Source organism: Myiozetetes cayanensis, unplaced genomic scaffold (genome assembly GCF_022539395.1).
Source record: "Myiozetetes cayanensis isolate MyiCay16 unplaced genomic scaffold, myiCay2020 scf6-25, whole genome shotgun sequence".
Lineage (NCBI taxonomy): Eukaryota > Metazoa > Chordata > Aves > Passeriformes > Tyrannidae > Myiozetetes > Myiozetetes cayanensis.
The window spans coordinates 44,546,745-44,569,058 of NW_026087853.1; the positions used below are offsets into that span (position 1 = coordinate 44,546,745).

At 48.0% G+C, this 22,314-nt stretch overlaps 2 protein-coding genes across 3 annotated transcripts in view; both read left to right on the forward strand.

Annotated features, from left to right (window-relative positions):
• The window catches only part of PNPLA2 (patatin like phospholipase domain containing 2), a 29,873-nt gene extending 14,788 nt beyond the window's left edge, over nucleotides 1-15,085 (forward strand). The window contains exons 2-9 of the mRNA XM_050337098.1: nucleotides 1,106-1,338; nucleotides 1,498-1,563; nucleotides 5,269-5,478; nucleotides 6,411-6,471; nucleotides 7,268-7,435; nucleotides 7,881-8,013; nucleotides 8,792-8,914; nucleotides 9,718-15,085. Of these exons, the coding sequence (XP_050193055.1) occupies nucleotides 1,106-1,338; nucleotides 1,498-1,563; nucleotides 5,269-5,478; nucleotides 6,411-6,471; nucleotides 7,268-7,435; nucleotides 7,881-8,013; nucleotides 8,792-8,914; nucleotides 9,718-9,982 (1,259 nt within the window). The 3' untranslated portion in view covers nucleotides 9,983-15,085. The remainder of the gene's footprint in view (nucleotides 1-1,105; nucleotides 1,339-1,497; nucleotides 1,564-5,268; nucleotides 5,479-6,410; nucleotides 6,472-7,267; nucleotides 7,436-7,880; nucleotides 8,014-8,791; nucleotides 8,915-9,717) is intronic.
• A 1,288-nt stretch (nucleotides 15,086-16,373) lies between these two features.
• The window catches only part of CRACR2B (calcium release activated channel regulator 2B), a 48,173-nt gene continuing 42,232 nt past the window's right edge, over nucleotides 16,374-22,314 (forward strand). The window contains exon 1 of one of the 2 annotated variants that reach the window (XM_050337096.1): nucleotides 16,374-16,533. The gene's annotated coding sequence lies outside the window, so the exon portion shown is untranslated. Of the gene's footprint in view, nucleotides 16,534-17,320; nucleotides 17,358-22,314 lie in introns of those variants that run through there. The other variant, XM_050337097.1, reaches the window with a different exon arrangement.

Below are 22,314 nucleotides of genomic sequence, written 5' to 3' on the forward strand. Positions count from 1 at the left end.
TTAACCTGGGTCTAACTTGAGTTCTTTCATTCTGTTGCCTCCTTTCTGCAATTGAAAGACTGGGTGGGAGAGCAAAATGGAGGGACTTACAGTTGGCTTGAACTGATAGTCTTTCATCTTTCTCCAGGAACTGACCTTCAGTTTCATTGGAGAGAAATCTTTTGTTTATTTGTTTGTTTGTTTGTTTTTAAATTCTTCTCACAAGTATATTCCTGACAGGGACTGTTGTATCTCACCACGACTAGGAGATGTGTTTGGGAGCAGCAGTTAGTGTGTGCAAAGGGCAACATGCTGGACATCGAGGGTTTGGCTTAGGTTGATGTTTTTGTTTCCTCCCATCCCTTCTTTCCCACTGGAGAGCTCTGATGCGCTTGCCAGATCAGGCTCCTAGTGACTGTGAGATAATGGGCTTAGCAGATGCCTTCCCTTTTGTGCTGTGTTTGTCCCTGTGTGACAGGGTAAAGCAGTTGTGCCTTTGTGAGTCATCCTTCCCATGAGGGCCTATTTTAGTGCTGTGGCATTGGATGCAGTAAGTCACTGAGTCCCCAAAATCCTTAATGGAGCTTTAGTCCATCTCACCTGAGATGTGGCTCACATTCACAGCAGAATTGGGATCACTTAGCCAGAAAGCACCAACATTCCTGTTTACTGGCACTTTTGCTTAGCTTTGACTTTTTTCCCCATCAGGAAAAAGATGATTACTAGAAAGGTTTTAGTGGATTTAGCCATAAGCTTAAAGCTATTAAAGTATCTGCCTTGTTTCTCTTCTAAGTCTGTTTTCACCAGCCCTGCATTGGCCAGTGAAACAGGATCTAAGAAAAAGTGTGAGGCCTTAGCCAGATGCTCATCATCTTCCCTGACTTTGTAAAACATACATGAGAGAAGGGTAGCTCTTCATGATGGGGGCACGTGAGGGCCAAGACAGCGAATTTCCATGACTTCTGTAACACCACCTGTAACAGCCTCTTGTTTTGGGTTGTATATCAGTCAGTGGGGAGAAACCTCTGAGTAAATCTGGGAACGAGGCTTTTCCATGCCTGGTTTTGTAAAGGAGAAGACTGTTTTGCTAGCATTTCATGGTGCATTTGTCTTCCTCTCGTTGCAGGTGAGGCTGGTGCCAGCATTATTCGGGTGTCGAAAGAAGCCCGGAAGAGGTTCCTGGGCCCACTCCACCCCTCTTTCAACTTGGTGAAGACCATTCGGATCTGTCTGTCCAAGACTGTGCCAGAGAATGGGCATGAGGTTGCAGCAGGACGTTTGGGTATTTCCCTGACACGAGTTTCTGATGGAGAAAATGTGATTCTTTCAGACTTCAATTCCAAGGAGGAACTGATCCAGGTGAATGAAAACTTACTGCAGAGGGCTAGGCAGAAATGCCTTGATCTCCAAATGTCCTTAATACTGGGGTATAATTGTCAGCACATGTGATGTTCTGAGAAGAGTAATAGTTTCAGTGGGCTTTATGATTCTTAAATTCTGGATCTCTTTCTCCCTCAGGCCTGTGTCTGCAGCACCTTTATCCCCGTCTACTGTGGGCTGATACCTCCAACCTTGCGTGGAGTGGTAAGTAAGACTCTTAAGATGGTCCTTCATTAAGTTACATACTAATGAATAAGAAGGCAGAAATGCGGATACTCAGTTTAGGCAGTCTCATTGCTTGTGTGCTGGCAGCATTTAGCCTGAAGAGACATGAGAACTTCCCAAATAAATGTTTTACAACAGTGGAAGTTTCTTTCCACTGCTGCCCACAGTTGACTATAAATGGATTTAACATGATAGTAATATATAGCAGTCTGGGTGAGGGCTGGCTGGCTTAGCAGATGGTTCTCATGGCTGCATGGCACAATGCTCTCCATCCCTGAGGCTCCAACCATCTGCACGTGGAAAGAACTTGGGTCTCAGATAGAAGTCATGTGCCTCTAACGTGTGCCTGACACTTTCTGTGGGGTTTTAACTAGTGGTATGGATACCAGCCCTCTTTTCCATGGAGTTCTTCCTGTCCTTTCTCTGACAATAAGGTTCTGCTGCCTGCCAGAGCTTTCTTTAAGTCCTGTCCAGTGCTGTCCAAGGTCATATTCTCCCATCATGTTTGCATGTTAGAAATGAAAAGTTTTGAAAGCCGTGCAGATCTGGAGCATTTCTGAATATTACAGAAAGGGCTTTAAGGGCCTTGGCTGAGCTTGCACTCCCTTGTGCTATGTAGGTTAATGCACAGGTTAAAAGGCAGGGTTTTTGCAAACTAAACAGTCAAAAGGAGAGGGAGAACTGCTGTTAAAGTATGTATGTCCTGGTTTCCCAAAAGGGGTCTGACCAAAATGCCTCTGTCAGAGCACAGCATCAAATCTGCTTCCACTGCTACCTGTGTCCTAAGAGTGAGGTCTGTTTTGCTCCTGCATAATATGCAACTTGGCTGTTTTTGCCTTGTGTAAACATGCTGGGCAGGGAAATGACCTGGAAGAGATGTCCAATGTCCAGCCCTTCAGAGAAGCAACAGAATCATTAATGGTTTGGTATTTGCTCAGTAACTGCAGCCAGGGCTTTTCCCTCATAGCTGGTGGGAGCATAGCAGGGCTCTTGCCTTACACCTCTTTGAGGCTAATTGAGGTCAGTATGCATCAGCCAAAAATCTCAGAATTCCAAAACTCTGTACAGCATTGGGGTTTCTGGAATGTGCAGCTGCCCTTGGCACACTGAGGGATGACCTCTCATGGGGGAAGGTGGGGAGGGGAATATGAGATGAAGAAATTAATTCCTACCTCTTCCCCAGAAAAGCATGACTCTGAAGTGGGTTGCTGACAAGGGAAAAGGTTAAATTGGGTTGAGTGTGAGCTTGGGAAATGATTTTGAAACAGGACTGCATGGTTCCTAGCTTGCCTGTGGTGACTGTATTTGCCACAGGATAAACTGACAGGCCTGGCATAAGGACCAGTTTTCAAGGTGACAGGATTGTGTGCAAGGTACAAAATCCATATTCTGCCTTCCTCCTAATTTTTTTCCAGTGTTTGCTTCTCTGAGGTCTGGTAGCCCCATGGAGTGGATGATGGAGATGGGTGGGGGAGGAAAAAAAATTAAATACTGAGGAGCAGAAGGGTCGGTAACTGACCCATGTCAACACATGCTGTAGCTGTGAACTGTCTGCAGCACGTGGGTGAGAACCCCTAACAAGGGTCACAAAGCTGATTGTCAGATCATGTGAGTGAGGGGGCCCTGTGCACAGGAGGACACAATAAGGGAATGGAAGTGGGCACCCCAGTCCACAAACCATCCCCTGAAGCTGCTGCTCATGCCTGCAAGCAGTTGGTGGTTCCAGCCTTGGCTCTGTGCTGTTTAGGGTTTTGTGGGAGACTGGAGAGTGGTTAGGCTTGGGTTGCTGGAGGTTCAGGCAAATCCACAGAAGTGGCAGCTGAGCTTTACTAAAGAATGGTAATCAGCATTGCTTGGGAAGTGGTGGATCAAAGAGTAGGGTGTGCACGTGTACTCCTGGATTTTCTGTGGAGTGAGAAGGCTTTGCCCGTTGGTGTTACTGTAGTTGAGCCTTTTTTCTAGTGGCATCCGTGCACTCATGCTGCCACCCTCAGGGAAACGTGTCTTTCTGCATCCTTACTGCAAAACTAGTGTTGTTCAAGTGGCAAAATCACTTACCTCCTTTCTCTTTAAAGAAAGTGTGATGCTGCCTGCTTTGCTCTGTCCTTTTCCCACTCAACCTTTTGTGATCTCTGCCTTGCAGAGGGAGTCAGCCAGATGTCTTCCAGCTCTAGCTATGCCTAGTCTGGCTTTTAGTGGAGCAGCTTTGGGGAAAGGATGACAATGACAGTTGGCTGTGGTTGCTTTTGGCTTAGGGAGTGCTGATGGCCACTTGAGAAGGAGGAGAGGGTTCAACTAATTGTTGGCACCTCTGTTGTCTGGAAAGCATCCTGTAAGCAAGCTAAATGTTATGGTTTCTGAGAGGGTGTACTCATCCTTGAGTTTAATCTAGCCTGCCCTTCCACATTCTTCACTGTCCAAATCCAGGTGGATTCCTATAGCTGAACTTGATTGCTTTCAGCCTAAGGGCCTGCAAACTGCTCTACAGGCTCAGATGAGCCGCTTGGAGAGTTCTGCCTTGTCTTCCATCCAGAGCAAGAGAGAACAAATTGCAAAGCATCCTCCAGGCAACACATCTGGTGTTTTCCTAGGCATTGTGCAGCAGAAGGCTGTTGATGGTCACTCTGCCTGAGACAACAGGAAGCGGGATGCAGAATGGAGCACCTCCTCTCCCAGTCAGCATTTCCATGCTCTGCCTGAGTTTAGACATACTAGCTCAGCTCATCACCCATCAGAGAGCTGAAAGATGTTACAGCTCCCACCTATGGGACTCTGTAGCCCCTGTATAATAATTTGTTTGAACCTGTCCAAAGGGAAGGAATCAACTGTGATACAAAACTGACAGAACTCTTCGGTAATTGAGGTTTGCAAGAGCTGGAGTTGTTGCTGTGCAAAGGTCTCAAACTTCCTGCTCTTTTGGCTTGACCAACATCTCTTTGCCTTTAGGTTTTGCATATTGCTTACTCTGCCAAAGTCCTGTGATAGGGATTGTCTTGCTCAGCTCCTTGTGGAATTATAGCTTACAATGGATATTTTGAGAACATGCTACTGGGGTTGCCCTTCCTGCAAGGGTAACACAAACGTGTTTATGGCATATAAGTACAGAACATTCTCTGATAAGAGGGTGCCTGTTAAGAGGAAAACCCAAGTCCCATGTGCTCTGTTATCACACCACAGCAAGTTGATTCCCAATGTGTATGCATGTGTTGGGATTGCTGCTTGATAAACCTGCTAGCAACAAATCCGTTGTTTTCACTCTTAGGTAACAAGCCTTCTGCCAGTGGGGACTTGTGTCTGAGCTTATGCACTTTAAACACAAGTGAAGAATGGCACAATGTCACAGTGTGACAGCTTAGATCAGTGCTAATTTGCACTTCAGGTGGTTGTTGGTGTGTATTATTAATTGGACAGTAGTCAAACCCCATAGGAGATGTAAGTCAGCAGTCACACAAGTGAATATGCTTTTCTTATTAATACTTGCGACCAACACAGTCAACCATAGGAAGAAAAGCACATAGCAAAAAGAGATTATAGGCAACATAGCTATGCTATCACTCATTTTGACTCTATGGATGTACTCCATACTCTCCCCAAGTTTTTGGCACAAATAGGAAGAGGGGCACAGTAAAAGAGCTGCTTGATCAGTTAGGAGAATGAAGATTGCTGCATTTGTCTTGATTTCAGAGATACGTTGATGGAGGGATTTCTGACAATTTGCCACAATACGAGCTGAAGAACACAATCACAGTGTCTCCATTCTCGGGAGAGAGTGATATCTGTCCACGGGACAGTTCCACAAACATGCATGAGCTGAGAGTCACCAATACAAGCATCCAGTTCAACCTTCGCAACCTCTACCGCCTCTCAAAGGCCTTGTTTCCTCCAGAGCCACAGGTGAGTTTCCTGGATACACCACAATTTGGGGGACAGTACGTGGGGACTGGCTGTGCTGTGCACTGTAGCAGAAGATTGCAGACACTGTTAGTTTTTTATCTTCTGTTTGTCTAGTTTTTAATCTTGACACTATCAACCCAGTGGCTTGGCAAACCTTGAATACCTGCACAAGGTCATATAGATGAATTGATTTGCTTTTGCTACTAGAACATCTGGAATTTAGGGGGTAGCAGTTACTTGGGAAGTTATACCCATGTTGCTCTCTTTAGAGTAGAGCTGGCAAGAAATCAGGCTCACTTTAGACAAAGATGTATCAGCCATCAGAACCAGTGTGCACTTGAGGATGTTTTAAGGTCAGGATGCTGCCAGCCTGAAGCCAGTACCTGTCTCCTAAAAAGTGTGAGTGGAGCAGGTGGCACTGCAAACAGCTTTGCGTGCTTCTGAGGAAATGTAAATGCCAGAGAGCCCTGACATTTGGGCATAATAAGCATGCATTCATGTGCTGAATTACTTGAGCAAGTCTGTTCCCACCCCCTCTCTAGTCTTAGCTGGCTTTATCTGCAAACACAGTGGCCCTTCCTGGCATCTGCAGGTATTCTGGGCTGCTTGTCAGAGTGACTGGCTGAAGGCTACCCACAGCAGCATCAGCTTTAGAGTGGGGAAATGAGGTAGCTGCAACTCTTAAGCCCACACTTAGGTAGGATTAGAGGTGTCCCTTCCAATCTCAGTTATCTTGTGATTCCCATGTCCAGTGTATTCATCATTATGCCTCCCAGTCCTGTTCAAAGCCTGGGAAGAGCTGGCAAGAATGAGACTTGTTCTTGGGATAGCTCAGGAGTCAGGAGAATTCCTCTAAAGCCAGCACTGAGCTGGCTGTTTTCTCTGCTCAGCCAGTTTCCAAATGACTTACTCTTCCCTTCCTCTGCCCACAGGTGCTGCGGGATATGTGCAAGCAGGGCTATCAGGATGCACTGCACTTCCTGAAGAAGAATGGTAAGGCACTGGGTGTTGTAGGATGGGCTGACTCACCTGACTCACCAGGCTTGGTGCCTTGGCTTTGGGGGTAGTCGACTGCGCATATGCAAGGTGGAAGTGCAGAACTGAACTGTGCCTCAGATACTGGGATGTGGAATTTTCGTGAATGAGGCTGTTTCAGCTCTTCAGGAAGCAGAGGTGGAGTGGTCACCTTTGCATTTGCCAGCACAGTTGCTGGGCACCAACCAGTGCCATTTGGACCTGCTGCAGATACCCTGCTCCTTTCCGCATGCAGCTGGGCTGTTTGTAATGCTGCTCTCAGCAGCTGTGAGGCTTTGCTGCTGTGTCACCGCTGCCATGTGCCAGCCCTGGGCTCTTGCCTCCAGCTGCTGTAGCGGTGGGTGTGTGCTTGCTGCCACCTCGTGTCCATAGACAGTGGATCAGGCACTTTCTGCTCCGGTATTTGAACGGAAATAACTGGGGATAACAACGGTCATACAGCTGTGTGCGTGGATTGCGCCGCAGGAGGGAAGTCTTGCCTGCAAGATTGGTGACTGGCAGATTTGAGCAACAAAACTCTGCCAAAAAGCACTCTGCAGAACATAAAGGGGAAATGTGAGAATTTCTGGTGGGGAAAGAGAGAATTATAACAGCAAGGTTTCTAGCTCATTGTGGTAAGCATTACAACAGATGGAAGCTAAAGAGGCTGAGTATGGCCTCAGGGGAGTTGGGGTGAAGTGAGGACTAATACTCTAGAGGCCAAGCAAGGCAGGACAGCTGGTTTGAATCCTTAAAGTATGACTTCTCTTCTCAGGTCTCCTTCATCGTCCAAGTCCTGCCCGTCCTCTCCTGGCCATAGAAGCTCCCCCAGGAGAGAAGAAAGAGGAAGAAACAGAAGCTGAGGACCAACTAGAGGACAATACTGCCCTTGCTGTTGTTGAAGAGCACATCTTCGAACACCTGCCTCCCAGACTGAATCAAGGTATAATTCAAAGGAAGAGATCATAGGTTCCTGTTCTGCCTGGTCTGCTTCAGAGGATCACTGGAGTGTGTGGTTATTGCTTATGGTTGGGCTTGGCCATATCCAGGAACTGGACCAGCACTTGCTATGGTTAGATAGAGTTGGGGGGTCTCTTAGACAAAGTTGTAACTTATGCTGTTGGGGCTGGATTGGGAGAGGTTGACTCCTGTGATAGTGTTCTTCATGGTAAGGAGAGGAGGGAATCCTGTTGCTTGCTCCTCTGGAGTCTGATAGAGCTAAAAGCTGTTGTTCTCAGCTGTGCTCAGGGAATCACTAAACTGAGCAATACCTCCTTAAGATGTGGAAGGTGGGGAGGGGAGACCTCAGGCTGGGTAACTTCTGGGGTATGACAAAGAAAGAGATAGACCTACTGGAGGGATTCAGCCATGTTTTCTTCTGTCTTCAGCTCTTCTGGAGGCTTGTGCTGAAAGAAGAAGTTTCCTGACTGGCCTCACCAACATGCTGCCTGTACGCGTGGCCACGGCAATGATGGTGCCCTATATGCTGCCTCTGGAGTCTGCAGTTTCCTTCACTGTCAGGTAAACCTTCAGCTGGTCCCTCAGCAGGGCTCTTCCCAGTGTAGAGAAGTGTTTGATGTAGCTGGTGGAGCATGAATGGACAAAGAGTAGGATCCTCTCTAATTCTGCAGTACCAGAGTTCCTGGGGAAGGAGTTCCCAAAAACTACCAGACATAAGGGAAAAAAAGACCAACCCCCCAAAAAAACCCAAACTACACAGAAAAACCAAGAACCCAAAACTTTTCCTATCTTCCTGCATCATTTAGTTACTGCCAATACTTCCAGCTCAAAGGAAGATGACTGTGCTGGAACTTTCCTTAGAAAATGGTGGTAAATTTTTGAACCTTGAGAGAGATTTCTGATCTGGGAGTGCAGGAATGAAATTAGGAACTACATAAGAGGTTGTTTCCCTCTAGAGTGAGGGGTAGGGTAGTCCCAACCATTTCCAACTCTACTTTCTCAGCTGGGAAGACACCTCTGTCAGGCTTGTTCTTAGTATAAAGTATCCTATGAAAAGTTGCACAAACTGTCTCCTTACAGATAAAGGGGCTAGAGAAAAACACTTTCCAAATCTGAAACTGGATGAAAAATATGGAAAGTGCAGACAGAAAATGTTAAGAATAATCTTCTGGCCTGTTCTCAACCTTCACAGCTTCTCCCCCTTCATTCTGTGAATGGTAGTGTAAATGCCTCAACACATTTGTCACTAAAAATAATTGAGAAGAATACAAAACTGGCATCCTTTTCATCCTGTTCCCGTATGGGGCCCAGCTAATGGTTGTCTCTGGTCTCTTTACAGGCTGCTGGAATGGCTCCCAGATATTCCTGAGGATATTAGATGGATGAGAGAGCAGATAACAGAAATCTGCAACTACTTTGTGAAGAAAGCCAAGAAGAAATTGGGCAGCCATCTTTCAGCCAGGTATGGCTGCTTTCCTTCACAGCACTGTTCTGGATGAGTCCTCCTTTCACCTTTGAATTCTAGAGGTTCTAATGCTCTGGAGCAGAGCAAGTAAGGCACAAATTGACCAGAAGGATTTACTGCCCAGCCTAAATGTAAATCTGGTCCATGGTCTCTTGACTTCCGATGGACTCAGCACAAGGTCTCCTTCCTTCTTCCCATTCCAGAGCAGATGCTGTAATGAAGCTGTCACTTTAGCAATAGGGCAGAAGATGTAAGTCTGATTACAACAGTGTTCTAGTTCATTGCATGCTTCCTATAGAAGACAGAGGTGCTTGTCTTTGTGGCATTTTCTGGCCCAGGGTCCTCTAAAAGTCCCTTCCAAGAAGTCATTTGTGTTCAAAGGACCTCTTCTACTTCAAGATCTCAGCCTGGTTTAGGGTGGGGAGGCAATGTGGTGGCCAGGAAACAACAGAGTTTCCAAACAAGACAGTGCTTTGGGTCTGTGTGTGTTCCTGTGCTTATGAAATGAACACCCTGGAATAGCCCATGGCTTGAGGCTGTGGCAAGACTGTGTGAATGAAGGTAGGAAGAGATCACAGTTGTAGGCAGAGGGTCCTGGCTGTGATTTGATTCCTAATACAAGGGTGTGATTCTTATCCACGAGAGCTGAATAACTGAGGTTGCGAGGAGGAAAACAGGCACACACACACACAAACTACAGTCATGCAGTCAGTGGTAGTACAAAATAGGGCTGGAGCTCTGGTCTGATACCTGCTCAAGCTTTCCCATGTACTGATTCTTTGCTTGTATTTGTCTTTCAGGCTTTACTATCACCTTGAGCTTGGAGGGCCCCAGAGCCTGCCAATTCCTTCCTCTCCACCTTGTGGTGAAGCACTGCCCGTGTGGATGAGGAGCACTCGTTCTGTGTCTGATGTCATGATGAAGTGGGAGGAGTACCAGCGCCAGCTCATGCTGGGCTTACTCTGTATCAACGTGGACATGCAGGCCTCCCTCTTCCCTCGGGAAGGGTTTCAGATCAAGCTTCCACCTCTAGACTGTGCAAAAGAGTGCCTGCCACTCTTCTGATCCTGCTGCCGTGAGGGGATGAGGGTGGGTGGGAAGGGGAGCGGACACAGGGTGGGACCAGTCTCATCCCTCAGCAGCAGGCTGCCCTGTGCTTCAGAATATGCTGCAAAGGGGACTTCCCCAGGATAGAGACTGGTGGAATTGACTGTAGCCATTTGTTGCCCGCTGGGCCAGGCAAGGGATCTCTGTGTTCAAAGGCACACACAAGCTGATACCTTGCTCTAGACTTGCGTTGAGGCCTGGCCATTGCCTGTGGCCAGGCTGATGCTGACTCAGCTGGGCTCTCCCAGATAGTGCACTTTGAATTGCCGTTGGCTTTTTACCACGAGATAATCAGGACATAGATGACGTTCTCACATTCGTACAGCTTTTAGCTTCCTTTGTTTTTCAGAGCATGTCTTGGTTCTTTTCCTTAAATCATCTGGTATCCCTTAGCTCTTTGTGCTACTGGAAGATGAAGTAGCCTCTTGCCAAACCAACTTTTCTCATGGTTTCCAAATCTCCTCTTGAGTTTCTTCTTTGCTGAAACCATGTCCTTCTCTCTCTCTCCTAACTGCATCCACACTGGAAGCCAGAGCTGGCCCTGCTGCAGACTGCACTGGAACTGGAAAAGTGTAGAAAAGTTACTTATTTTCCATGATTCATGTTGTAATGGTCTCTCCCTTTTTGATTTTTATACTTAAGGAACTGCTGTAACTTGAACTCTGAGTGTTAAATAAGTCATTGAGCTTATTTAAAGAAGTAATTGACAGATTTTTTTTTCCCAGGGAAACATGTTAAATTTGAGGCTCCATTCCTGTCAGTGTGAATGGAGTTAGTGTGGGTTTGCCCTGGAAAAGCTTAACCTGACTATCTCAGGATTAGCTTAGCAGCTGAAGCAATGTAAAGTGCTTGTAGGAAGGTGAGATTGTGCAGGGCATGTTATTTTTGAGAGGCTTGTGGTGGAGGATCATAGCAAGTGCTGGGGAAGTGGCTGCCTCCGATAGGGGTTGGTCGAGCTTTGCTCCTTAAGGGGCTGTACAACTGAGGGAAATTCCAAGCGGGTGATACAGAATGGATCTCCTGCCAAACTGAGGCTTCTATCTGTCTTTTCCTCAAAAAGTTTGGTTGTTGAGGCTTTGGAGTGAGAAGGATTTAGGCTTGTAGCTACACCAACCTCACAGCTTGCTCATCTTGTGTTGTGGCTCACAGGTACAGCTCTGCAGCTGGCAATAGCAGAGGCACAGAAGTGACAGGACTGTTGATGCACATGCAGCCCACTTGGAACTGGCTACTCCTTGTCTTGCCCCTTAAAAGACCAGTGCTAGTGGGTCTGTAGCAGGGCAGGACTGTGCCTTGTAAGGCACTGCCTTCTCAGCGGTGGTCTGGTTGTGACTTGCTGTGTAGAAGTATGAATTTTCCTGTTCTTCACAGGGTGAGACAGGGCTTCCCGCAGGGATTGCATGTATTTAAGCTTAAAGTCTTCACACTACGACACAAACCCAGCTCCTGGTATTTCTTTCTGCAGCTTGTCCAGCTACATGAGGCGTCTTCTACCTTTCCAAAGGTGCAACTGGCCAAAGCAAACATATGGGGAGCAGGACAGGGTATCTGAAGCTGATTACATAGCCTATACCTGGAACAGTGATGTATAATAGACTCTGTTTTGCACCTTAGATTTAGAAAGGGAAAATAACACCAGAAGCTCTACTAACAGCTGGAGAAAGTAGCAAATCTGCTCAATCATGTCTGGATGAGCAGTGTGGGTGAGGTGGTGGGTGCTGTTTCCTACCAGCACAGTTATGCACTGGGCATGGGTTTGGTGTTCGTGGAGATTCTGATAAACATCAGGACTTTTTCCTAGTGGCCGTTCCAAGCTGGGAGGCAATGGAGTGGGCAGCTGTGGTGCTGCCCAGGAGATGGCAGTGCAAGTATGAACTTGTGACTTACCCCACTGCCCTTTCTGGATGTAACCTGCCTATGTAACACAAGGGCCTGCATAGCCTATAAAGTGGGCCTGCACTTACGCAGTCAGATTTAGTCTTAAGCTTTGCATAGTTAAGTCAATTAGGGAACAGGGAAGTTGCCACAGGAAGAGGAAAAAATTGGAGATTCTGAAATCAGAATAGGAATATTGGATTACAAAACAAGTCAATCTTGTGATTGTCTAAAGCCTGCAGAAAAAACTTACTTCTAGATCTATGTACGTAATGGAAGTGAACCAGTAACAAGCTGCTGTCACTTAGTGGGAGCAGGATGAATTTGATGAAAATTGGAGTTGAGAAAAGGTGTTCATTTTGTGGTTTGGTGTGGGATTCCTTTTCTTCCACTGTTTTGGACTGCCTTTGGGGGAATGGCACATGCACAGCTGCTTAGTTTGCCAGAGGCATATCTCTTGTCCCTAATGCATACAGAGCAACTGGCAAGAAGATCTGGATATTTAGTGGCAAGAAATTAAGGCATTTTATCTGGAAGCAAAACATCTGAGAGGAACAAAGCTGCATAAGGAAAATCTCGTGTTTATAAGCTGCTGCCCTTTTGACTCTGCCTTTTTTGTGTTAATATATGGGTGGAGAAAATGATGCAACTATATTTTTTATCCCTTCTTCCTGGACTGGTAAAACCACTGAGTGATTATGTAAACCACTAAACTATGAAACAAAATACTCTTGGCAACAGAGCGTGCTAAGAAGTTGCAGCTTGGCACCCTTATCCCCTGGATTTCCTCTGTTTGGCTTTTGCATCAGAACCGACTGGTCTGCGCTGACTGGGCTGATGCCACTTCTTCCAGTGCTTTGACCCAGAAGGCTGGCAGGTTCTGGTTCATGTATTTCAAGAGATTAAAAAGGCCTGAGTTTTGTTCTGTGTTTCCCCTCATCTGTAGTTTAGTTTATGATAGTAACTTCTGAAAGAGAAACTTTTGTGCACTTCTAACTGTAACCACGAACCAAAGCCTGGCTTTAAATATAAAGATCTAACTTTCACGAGGAAATTCCTGTTTTTCCTATGTTAATTTGCAGGGTGTGAATGTGAACTGATACTGGGAAAGCACCACTCTGTATTAACCCTTTCTTTGCCTGTTTTTACTGCCCAAGTGATATAATGACTGTCATGCAATAGCTTGTTTGCTTTATAGATTTGAGCTCTGATAAAGGAACTGCAGGCCTGTAAAAAATACCTCAAACTACCCTCATCTTCCTTTTGAGAAGTTTCACCCATTTGCTTGAAATTCTTGCTGCTCATTTGTCACAGATATAAAGGATGAAGGAAATAGGAAATATCTTGTCCACTGATACAGAAAAAGGGTTGTAGCAGCTTTTGAAGAAACAGCTTTCTCTTATGCAGTATTGCTTTGTCTAGATGAGACCTCACTCTTTTTGAAATCTCTGGAGACCTTGTGGCAGAGTCTGGATTGGATATGGAGGTGTTTATGGTGATAATGCTAACTGAAATTCTTCAAAACTTTGTTCTATGTGTACCTCCATGGCATGCAAAGTTGTCTTCTGGCAGACGGTTGCTGATTAACCTACACTTGCCAAGTTCACAGGAACAAGGTCATCTGTAGCAATCTGTCCCTTCTTCAGCAAAATGTGTGGCTGGGCAGCCAATCAGGGGGTTGCCAGGGCCTATCTGCTCTCCAGTATATATGGTGGGAGAGAGGTCAGGTTCCTGGACCAAAAGTTTGTGCAGTCCATGTCCAGTTATCCTTATACCATTCACCGGGCTCTTGCAGGAGTCCCAACCCTCGCTGTTTCCACTGTTTTACATAAAGGGTCTGTGCATTCAGGAATCCACTTTTTTTATCTCCTTCCTGTGTTATTACTTGCTGCTTTTAACAAGACTAATGGTGAACTTCTTGTGTGTCTAACCACCCCCTAACCTGCACAACACCATAGAGTTGTTTTGTGTACAACAGTCCATACCTATGGCATGCTCTGTAACCCAAAATTAGTGTGTAGGATGTTGGGTTTGGTTTGCTGCCTGCCCTACTGCTAATACTGTTAACAAGCTGATTTTCAAGGGATAGGAGAAAATACTGACCACCATGTATAGCACCTAGGAATTGTTTTGTCATGGCTTCTTCGAGGGCTGTGTACTTGCAACACTCAGACCAGAGAATAAAAGAGAATCTGCTGTCTGACAGCACTGGGGTGTTCCTAGTACTTCTATATTGCCCAGTGGTTTTGTTCATTTTTAAAAATTAATCTAGTAGTTCACTACTTCCTTTGAGAGAAGAGCTCTCACTTTTGCCAAAGTGGTTTGGGAGAAACACCTCAAACTGTGTGTGTTTTCCCCTTCAGGGTCCATTTCTGCTGAACGTGCTAGATGTGGTGGCTGGCAGGGCTGTGCATTGCCAAAGTCAGAGGGCCTTCCCAACAGTTTTCTCAAACTTTGTTTCTGTCTTTCCCTTAAATCAAAGAGAGAATGGACCACCTCACCTGGCTGCCATGTCAGCCAGCTTGTTTGTGCCAAACACACCCTGTGCCTTTACAGTGGGCTCTGGCCTGCCTGCCCTCCGTGCCCCTGCAGTATCTGCCTTTGAGTGCAGCAGTATTTGTTCCCCTTTCCTCTCCCTCCTTCCCCTTGTCTCCTGGTGGGACGTTGCTCCATTTCCACACTGTGGGCAGCTCTACTGGGACAGCCTCCAACTGCATCCATCTCACTCTGTGGATCCACATCAGCCTCCTGCACAGGGTGGGGAGGAAACCTCTAGACCCAAACAGAAGACTTGCAAATGTAACCTTGAAATAAATACCTCTTTCTTCTGGGGTTTTCTCTTGCTCTTGAAAACAGCATCTAAAGCAGCTGTTTGAGCTAAATGTGTCCTGGGACTCCACTGCTGCCACTGAGTTTCAGAAGACCCTTAAGCACACAATAGACGTGGAGATCCTGTGGAAATTACTGATGTCAGAGCAGCAACCAGACCAGCAATAGCATACACAAGTCACATATTTACACGGCAATGTCACTAAGTAGTGTTCACAGTCACTTTAAAAGTTCAGTATTAAATTGTTGATGCTTTTTTTTCTCTCTCCTGTTTCTATTTTCTAATGTTTTGCTGAAGAAAATGTAACTATTTATTTTGGCAGAAATATATCTTCTAATAAAAACTTTCTCAATATATTTACCTGGCTGTGGTAGGTTGTCTTGCTCTTTAAAGGTTTATTAAATATTTTTTGAGTGTACTATATGATCTGGGTTTGTTTTGCTAGCCCCCTCCTCCACCTTCAAATTCCTCTCAGGGTAAACATGTATCAGCATGTGATGAATGGGGCATTGACCTGGAGGTGAAAAAATGGTGCGTTTTGGTCCAGTTCTGACTTCCTCAAGCTGAAATGACCCAGATGCTATTAGCCTCTGTTTATTGGAGCTTCTGGATACACTCCTGGTTTCCACGAGGAAGTAAGCACCGTCTTGTGGGAATAGGAGGTGCTTGGCACCTATGAAAGGGGCAGTAAAAAGTTAATCACAAATTTGAAAGTTCTCCACTACTCTCTTGAGGAAACTGAACCTGTCTCTTACGGCCCTGACTGCCTGTGGGTGAAATAGATGGCAGTGCCCGTTGTGCCTCTTTCGGTGAGACGCCAAGGTCTGCCGCGGTAATCTCCAGCTGGAGCACGTGGAAACCACCGGCTCTTGGGTTGTGGGAGAGCCGGGGCTGTCCTTGGTGCCAGCCCGGGAGCTGGGCACGGCTGCTCTGCTGGGATCCCCGGGAACAGGGCAAATAACCCCACAGGTGCCGGGGTTGCCGCTGCGGGGTGTCTGCTGGACGCTGCAGGGCTCGGGCTCGTCGTGGTCCAGGCTTTTGACAGCAGTAAACTTTTAGGAAGAGACTTCGCTAAGTGCTGTCACGTGAGGGGAACGAGTACTGTAATTAACATTATAGCATGCAGCTGGTAAAGCGAACAGCTTTTTTTAATTATTATTTTTAACCTCTAATGCCACCAAAATAACAAATGCCCCTTCGCGGTGAAATTGAGCCTTCTTTCCTAAAGCCGCCTGGGCGACGCCCGCGGCTCCGCCGCAGGAGCAGCTGCGAGCGGGGCTGGGTGTGCGGCTTTCGTGTCTCTCGGGGTGTTTGGGGCCGGGGCGGTGGGTGGGGGCTGTTGCCGCTTATCCCGCGGGGCAGGAGCGGCACCGGCCCCGGCTCCCGCTCCCGCCCGCGGCCCCGCTCATTTCCGGCTCGGGGCCGCCCCCGGCGCCAGCGGCGGCTCCGCTGCCCCGGCCCCAGCTCCCCTCGCCGGGCCAGGTAAGCGCCGTGAGGGGCTCCCGGGGCGGGCAGGGCCGGCAGCGGCACCGGCAGGAGCCGGGGGGGCTGAGGGCGCGGTACCCCTCGGCCGGGTCCCCTCCGCGGGGCAGCTCCGGCTCTGCCCGGCCGGGAGCGGTGCTGAGGTGTCGCGGAGCGGCCGCCCCTGGGAAGAGCCCCGGCACCTTCGCCCTCGCCTGTGCGGCCTCCCGCGCACCGCCCTGCGGCTGTGGGGAGAGCCAGCCAGCGCTGGGGGGCTCTGTGAGCTGCGGGGGTCTCGCCTGTCCTGAGCCACTGTCGGGGGTGCCTTGCCGGTGAAGGACAGGTACGGAGCATCCACGTTCCTGTGCAGAGCTGCGTTCCCCACCACACGCGGCTCCTGAGGCGTAGCCGCGGCCGTGTCATGGGATGGGGAGCGCTGCCCGGAGTTGGGTCCGGGCTGGGAGCTGCCGCCCCTTTCGCCCTCTCCTTTTGCTGTGAAGTTTCCAGGCTTCTTTGATATAAGGTCACGGGACTTTGGTCTTGCGTGTTGGACCTGCCACCAAAATAACAAATGCCCCTTCGCGGTGAAATTGAGCCTTCTTTCCTAAAGCCGCCTGGGCGACGCCCGCGGCTCCGCCGCAGGAGCAGCTGCGAGCGGGGCTGGGCGTGCGGCTTTCGTGTCTCTCGGGGTGTTTGGGGCCGGGGCCGTGGGTGGGGGCTGTTGCCGCTTATCCCGCGGGGCAGGAGCGGCACCGGCCCCGGCTCCCGCTCCCGCCCGCGGCCCCGCTCATTTCCGGCTCGGGGCCGCCCCTGGCGCCAGCGGCGGCTCCGCTGCCCCGGCCCCAGCTCCCCTCGCCGGGCCAGGTAAGCGCCGTGAGGGGCTCCCGGGGCGGGCAGGGCCGGCAGCGGCACCGGCAGGAGCCGGGGGGGCTGAGGGCGCGGTACCCCTCGGCCGGGTCCCCTCCGCGGGGCAGCTCCGGCTCTGCCCGGCCGGGAGCGGTGCTGAGGTGTCGCGGAGCGGCCGCCCCTGGGAAGAGCCCCGGCACCTTCGCCCTCGCCTGTGCGGCCTCCCGCGCACCGCCCTGCGGCTGTGGGGAGAGCCAGCCAGCGCTGGGGGGCTCGCCTGTCCAGAGCCACTGTCGGGGGTGCCTTGCCGGTGAAGGACAGGTACGGAGCATCCACGTTCCTGTGCAGAGCTGCGTTCCCCACCACACGCGGCTCCTGAGGCGTAGCCGCGGCCGTGTCATGGGATGGGGAGCGCTGCCCGGGTTGGGTCCGGGCTGGGGAGCTGCCGCCCCTTTCGCCCTCTCCTTTTGCTGTGAAGTTTCCAGGCTTCTTTGATATAAGGTCACGGGACTTTGGTCTTGCGTGTTGGACCTGAATGCAGACCTTTTACTCTCTCACTTTTTTTTTTTTTTTTTTTTTTTTGGGGTTTTTTTTTGTTTTTCAGCATCCTCTGTTCAGGGACTGATCTCTTAGCATGATTCAAGTGCAGATGACACTGCCCAGTAAAGATGCTGCAGGTCCCTATGGCAGCTGTGTTGGTGCTGCTTCTCCTTCTCTTTGGAAGGAAAAAATACCAGAGCTTTCCCTCTCCTAAGACTGCAGCGTCTTTTTAACATCCTGTGTGCATGGGATGCACTTCAGTGAACTTGGGTGTTGAACCTCAAGTCCTTCCTGTAGGACTTCCTGAAAACAGCCAAGGGGAAAAGAGGCCAGTGATCTCCAGCCTGGGACACAGGGAGATAGCGGTGCTCAGGAATATCCTGAGGAGGCAGGATAATCCAGACACAGCTTACTTGTTCAGTTGTGACCTGTTGAGTTCTTGGTTATTCCGATGGAGATGATGGCTGTTGTGCATCAAGGGGCTCTCAGAAAACATTAATTTCTAGCTTTGCTTTATGCAGGGTTAGGGGCAATTGCATCTTACTTCTCATATTCTAGAACTGAATTTATTTTGGAGGATCATATAAGCAGGTTTATGCAGATGAATATATATATATAAAAATATATATACATCTGTATAAGAGTGATGGAAATAGCTTTTCTAGATCAACAGATAATAAGTTTAGTCTATCCTTTCACCGGCTGATTCAGGTGATCCAGAGTAGATTCTGAGAAACTGCAATGAGCTGGGTTTGAAGAATCCTCTCTTTGCTGGGATACCCTGCTGCACAGAGACTGATGTGAGGTCTGAGGCATTAGATTTTAGAATCCCTCAAAAGCTGGTATAAAATATCTTCAGGGCTACTTTGCTGGTTTTAATTCTCCAGAGCACCTCTTGCATCCCCAGAGCATTCTCTTGCTTTTTGTGGCAAGCTATGGTGGGTAGTATGAACTGTCCAATTGGAAAGTCTGCTCAGCTGTGTTGTTACCATCAGATAGGAAAATTTCTATTCTCAGCCCAGTCTAATGCATCTAATGAATCAAAACGCTATACTGATCTGAAGATGGTATTGCAAAGGAGGACTTCATGTGAGGCTGTCTTTAGCAGCATGCAGACAGTGCTGGGGACTGGTGTTCCTCGTGACTTTGCCAGGCAGCCTCAGAGAATAAACTGATGGGGTGAGGACAATTGACAGTAACAGCAGTCACATGGACACAGTTCCATGCACAGTGTTCTTCATGGTCAGAGAGCTTTGAGGATATTGATCCTTATGTACAATAAACTAGGTTTGATTTCCATAATATAGCTACTCACTGTCTAAATCTGTTTGATTTCATAAGGCTGCTCTGGGGCCTTAATTCTCCCTCTTCTCCTTGCCTGTTTGCAGAAGCTCATCCTGGATTCAAGGACAGTGATAAGAAACTTCAGCTGTAGCCAATGTGCCCTCCTCCGCTGGGTGGAGCAGCCATCTTGTTCCTGACAGATGCCTTGGCTTGCTGTCTGTATAAAAGCTGAGGTGGAAATAATTGATTTACTTTGTTTGTCTGAATCTGGAATGATTCATTTTGTTGTCCTACCAGAAGAGCAGAATAGCAACAATTATTAAGGCTTTCTGTCCTTTGTCACTGCGCATTCTTTGAGGTATCTGTAGCCCAGTAGCTTGAAGGAGAGGTGCTGTGGATGTTCTGATTACCCCCTTAATGTTTTCTGTCAATGTTCTCTTTTCCCCATCCTGTGTCCTGAACCTTTAATTTCTTGCCTGATGCCAAGAAGGATTTCCCTTGCATGGCCCTAATTGCTCAGCAAAGCAAACCTGACCTCTGCAGCTGGACAAGGAGCACTGGGGTGGATCTACTAAGTATTCCCATGTGCTTCTGCTGTGGCAAGGAGCACCGTGTGCTCTCCTCAAGCCATATGTTCAAAAGGTTTGCCAGCCCTAGGCTTTTAAAAACCATCAGCCAGACATTAAAAAAAAAAAATGCCATGGAATGACATAATTTTTTTTTTTTTAAATTCTTAATTGGCTTCCTCGTGCTCATTTCTGATTGTCTTAGAGATTTCTGCCTACGTGTCTGTATAAGCTTCCAAGAAATGCTTGAGTCTCAGTATTTCACTGGACTGCAGGACCTGGGTGCCTCAAGCACAGTAACAAATATTGTGAGCTTTGAGAGAAAACAGTGCCAAAAATAGCTGTGGGTGTTGGGTTGTGTGTAGGTTGTGGTACTGTGGACTTTCAAATGAAGTCTGGAGCCATGGTGAGCTTCCCTGTGCTTCGTTCAGGTTGGGGTAACATGATTGGGAAGCCCTGTGTACTTTTTAACCAAGTGCTTTTCTCTTAACCATGTGTCACAGAGCACTAAAGCAGGAACAAATACTGTCTTGTGCTCTTAGAGACTGTGGCTTTAATCACAGGTTTGTTTTGGAGGAAATGGGGTATGGTACGATGCTTTGGAAGGGTACAGTATTCTCGTCTGCTTGGCATAACTGGAAGAAAATCTGTCATGTAATAAAACTGAGAGCAAGGAGGCTTGTAACATCCCTGCTTTCTATTTAGTGAAGTGTGTGAGTGCAGTTAATTTAGCAGTGATGTCATCTGAAGGAGGAGTTGTTGCCTCTCCTTCTGTAGTTTTAATCTCTGTGCTGGTAGGAGACTTCATATCACTTTTCTGCCCCAGTTACTGGCCCTGTCTATGTGGAAGGGCGTGCCTGGTTCAGAAGGATGTTTGAGGATTACACGTACCTGAAAAGTCCTGCAGGAAAGGTTTGTGTTGTTCGGAGGATGGTAGGAGACCTCTAAAAATGTGATTGGGAGCCATGCACGGTGTGGGCTTGAGGCTGGCCTGAACTTGGGTTGTTGGTAAGATCCTGGCAGATGCAAAGGTGTCCCTGCTCACAGCAGGTGATGTGTCATGGGCTGAGGCAACCTGTGTTTCTGAAGAGGAGATGAGACTATGAACAAGGTTCTTGAGACCTATCCTACAGCTTTTTTTGAAATAATTCGCCTTTAGCATGTGTGTTGGAGGTAGGCTAAAGCAATGCAGTGAAGGCTTGAAAAATGCCTAGTTGTTGTAGCTGTGCAATCAAGGTAACAACATCCAACTGTTTATTGCTTCCTATCTCAAGTTCTTCCAATGAACAACAAGCAGGATATCTGCAGACCTTTGGAGTAATAGAGCTGTGTGGTGTTTAAAATAAAATTGTGGAATGCATAAATAGATAATTTAGGCTATGGAAGACAAACCTCTTGGGAAAAATCCAGCTAGGTTTGGAAATGGCTGGGTGAGTCCAGCCTCTGGAAAAGGAGGGTTAGAAGGAGATTGCAGGCTAGCTGTAAAGCCTTGGGTGAGCATGGTGGGAGCTGTGGAGAGGTGCAGAGAGGCAGATATGGCACATAATACAGGAACTTGGTGGCTCTCACTGCTAGAGTAACTGAATCCTTCTCCGCCTAATTCAGCAAAACATCTTGTGAGTAAGAGTAATGCTTTTATCTGCCTCAGTTTCCCTTCTTCTCCCTCTATAAAATGACAAGGAGGAAACCAAGCTCATCTCCAGCTGTGAATTGAAGCTGTAGGTGATCTGTAGGTTGACAGCAGGACAGATACTGAAGTCTTCTCTCTGGACAAGTGGTCCAGATTCCCTGTAAAATAGCACCTTGTCTATTGGCAAGTGTCTAGTGTGGCTGTACTGTTTTTAGGGAAGGGGAGCTGTATGCCTGTGCTAGCACCTGAGGTGGTGGTGAGATGAGAATTGTACATTTTGCTGACCCTTATTTTCTCCACAGTTCTTGTTTGTGGACTAAGTGCCTGTTTCTTGTGGGTGGGACAGGCAGGCCAGCAGAGCCATCCTGCTCTGGGGTGCATTGCTGCAGGCTGAAGCTCCTGGCCTCTGCCCAGCTCCCCTCTTTGGCAGGTTCAGAGCTCCTGAGCTTTGCCCAAGAAGCAAGACAAGCGTCGTCATTGCTTAGATAAGATAAAGCGTGACCAAATCCTTGTTACCCTTGGCAGGTGTGGCTAGATGCCAGCTGGAATTTGTGCAGCTCAAAGGAGTAGCCAGGCTTTGCAGCTACGGGGAGGGTTGCAAAGCCTCTTTAAAACATGGAGACTTGATGCTGGAGCACAAAAGGGAAGGTGAGTGCACCCCAAGGGATAGGGAGAGCAAGGGGCTGATGGATATGAATAAAGGAACCGGCATCCAGTAACCCTGTGGGCAGAAGGAATTCTGCTGAGTGTTCCTGTGCCCTCTTGAGGACTCTGGTGTTGACGCTGCTCCATGAGCAGGGCTGTGTGGGTGCCCTGGTATCGAGCAGGGCTGAGAACATCTTCAGAAGCAGTGTCTCTCTCTTCACCTCTCTGGTTTTTGAAGTTCAAAGATGCCTGTTGTCCTGAAATGTGCCCTTCTGTCTGAGATCATGGGAACTAGGAAAATATTTCAATTTTATTGCAGGTGGAAAAGGACACATGTGGATGCCCATATATACACATTTCTTCCACTGCCTGCTTTGCTGCTGTGCTTGAGAGCTACCTTCCTTCTTCCTCACCCTCTTTGCCTCTTAAAGGAGTACAGGATATCTGCTCTGCCTTCCTTTCTCCCAGACATGTAACCAGAGGAGTAATCCTCTGTTCCAGTATAGGTGCTCAAACCCTTTTTGATTTAATGTGTTTCCTATGGCACAAAGAGTCCTTCGCTTCTGATGCAAATCTGGTTGCTCAGTCAGAGCTGCTAAATGCAAATGGACCA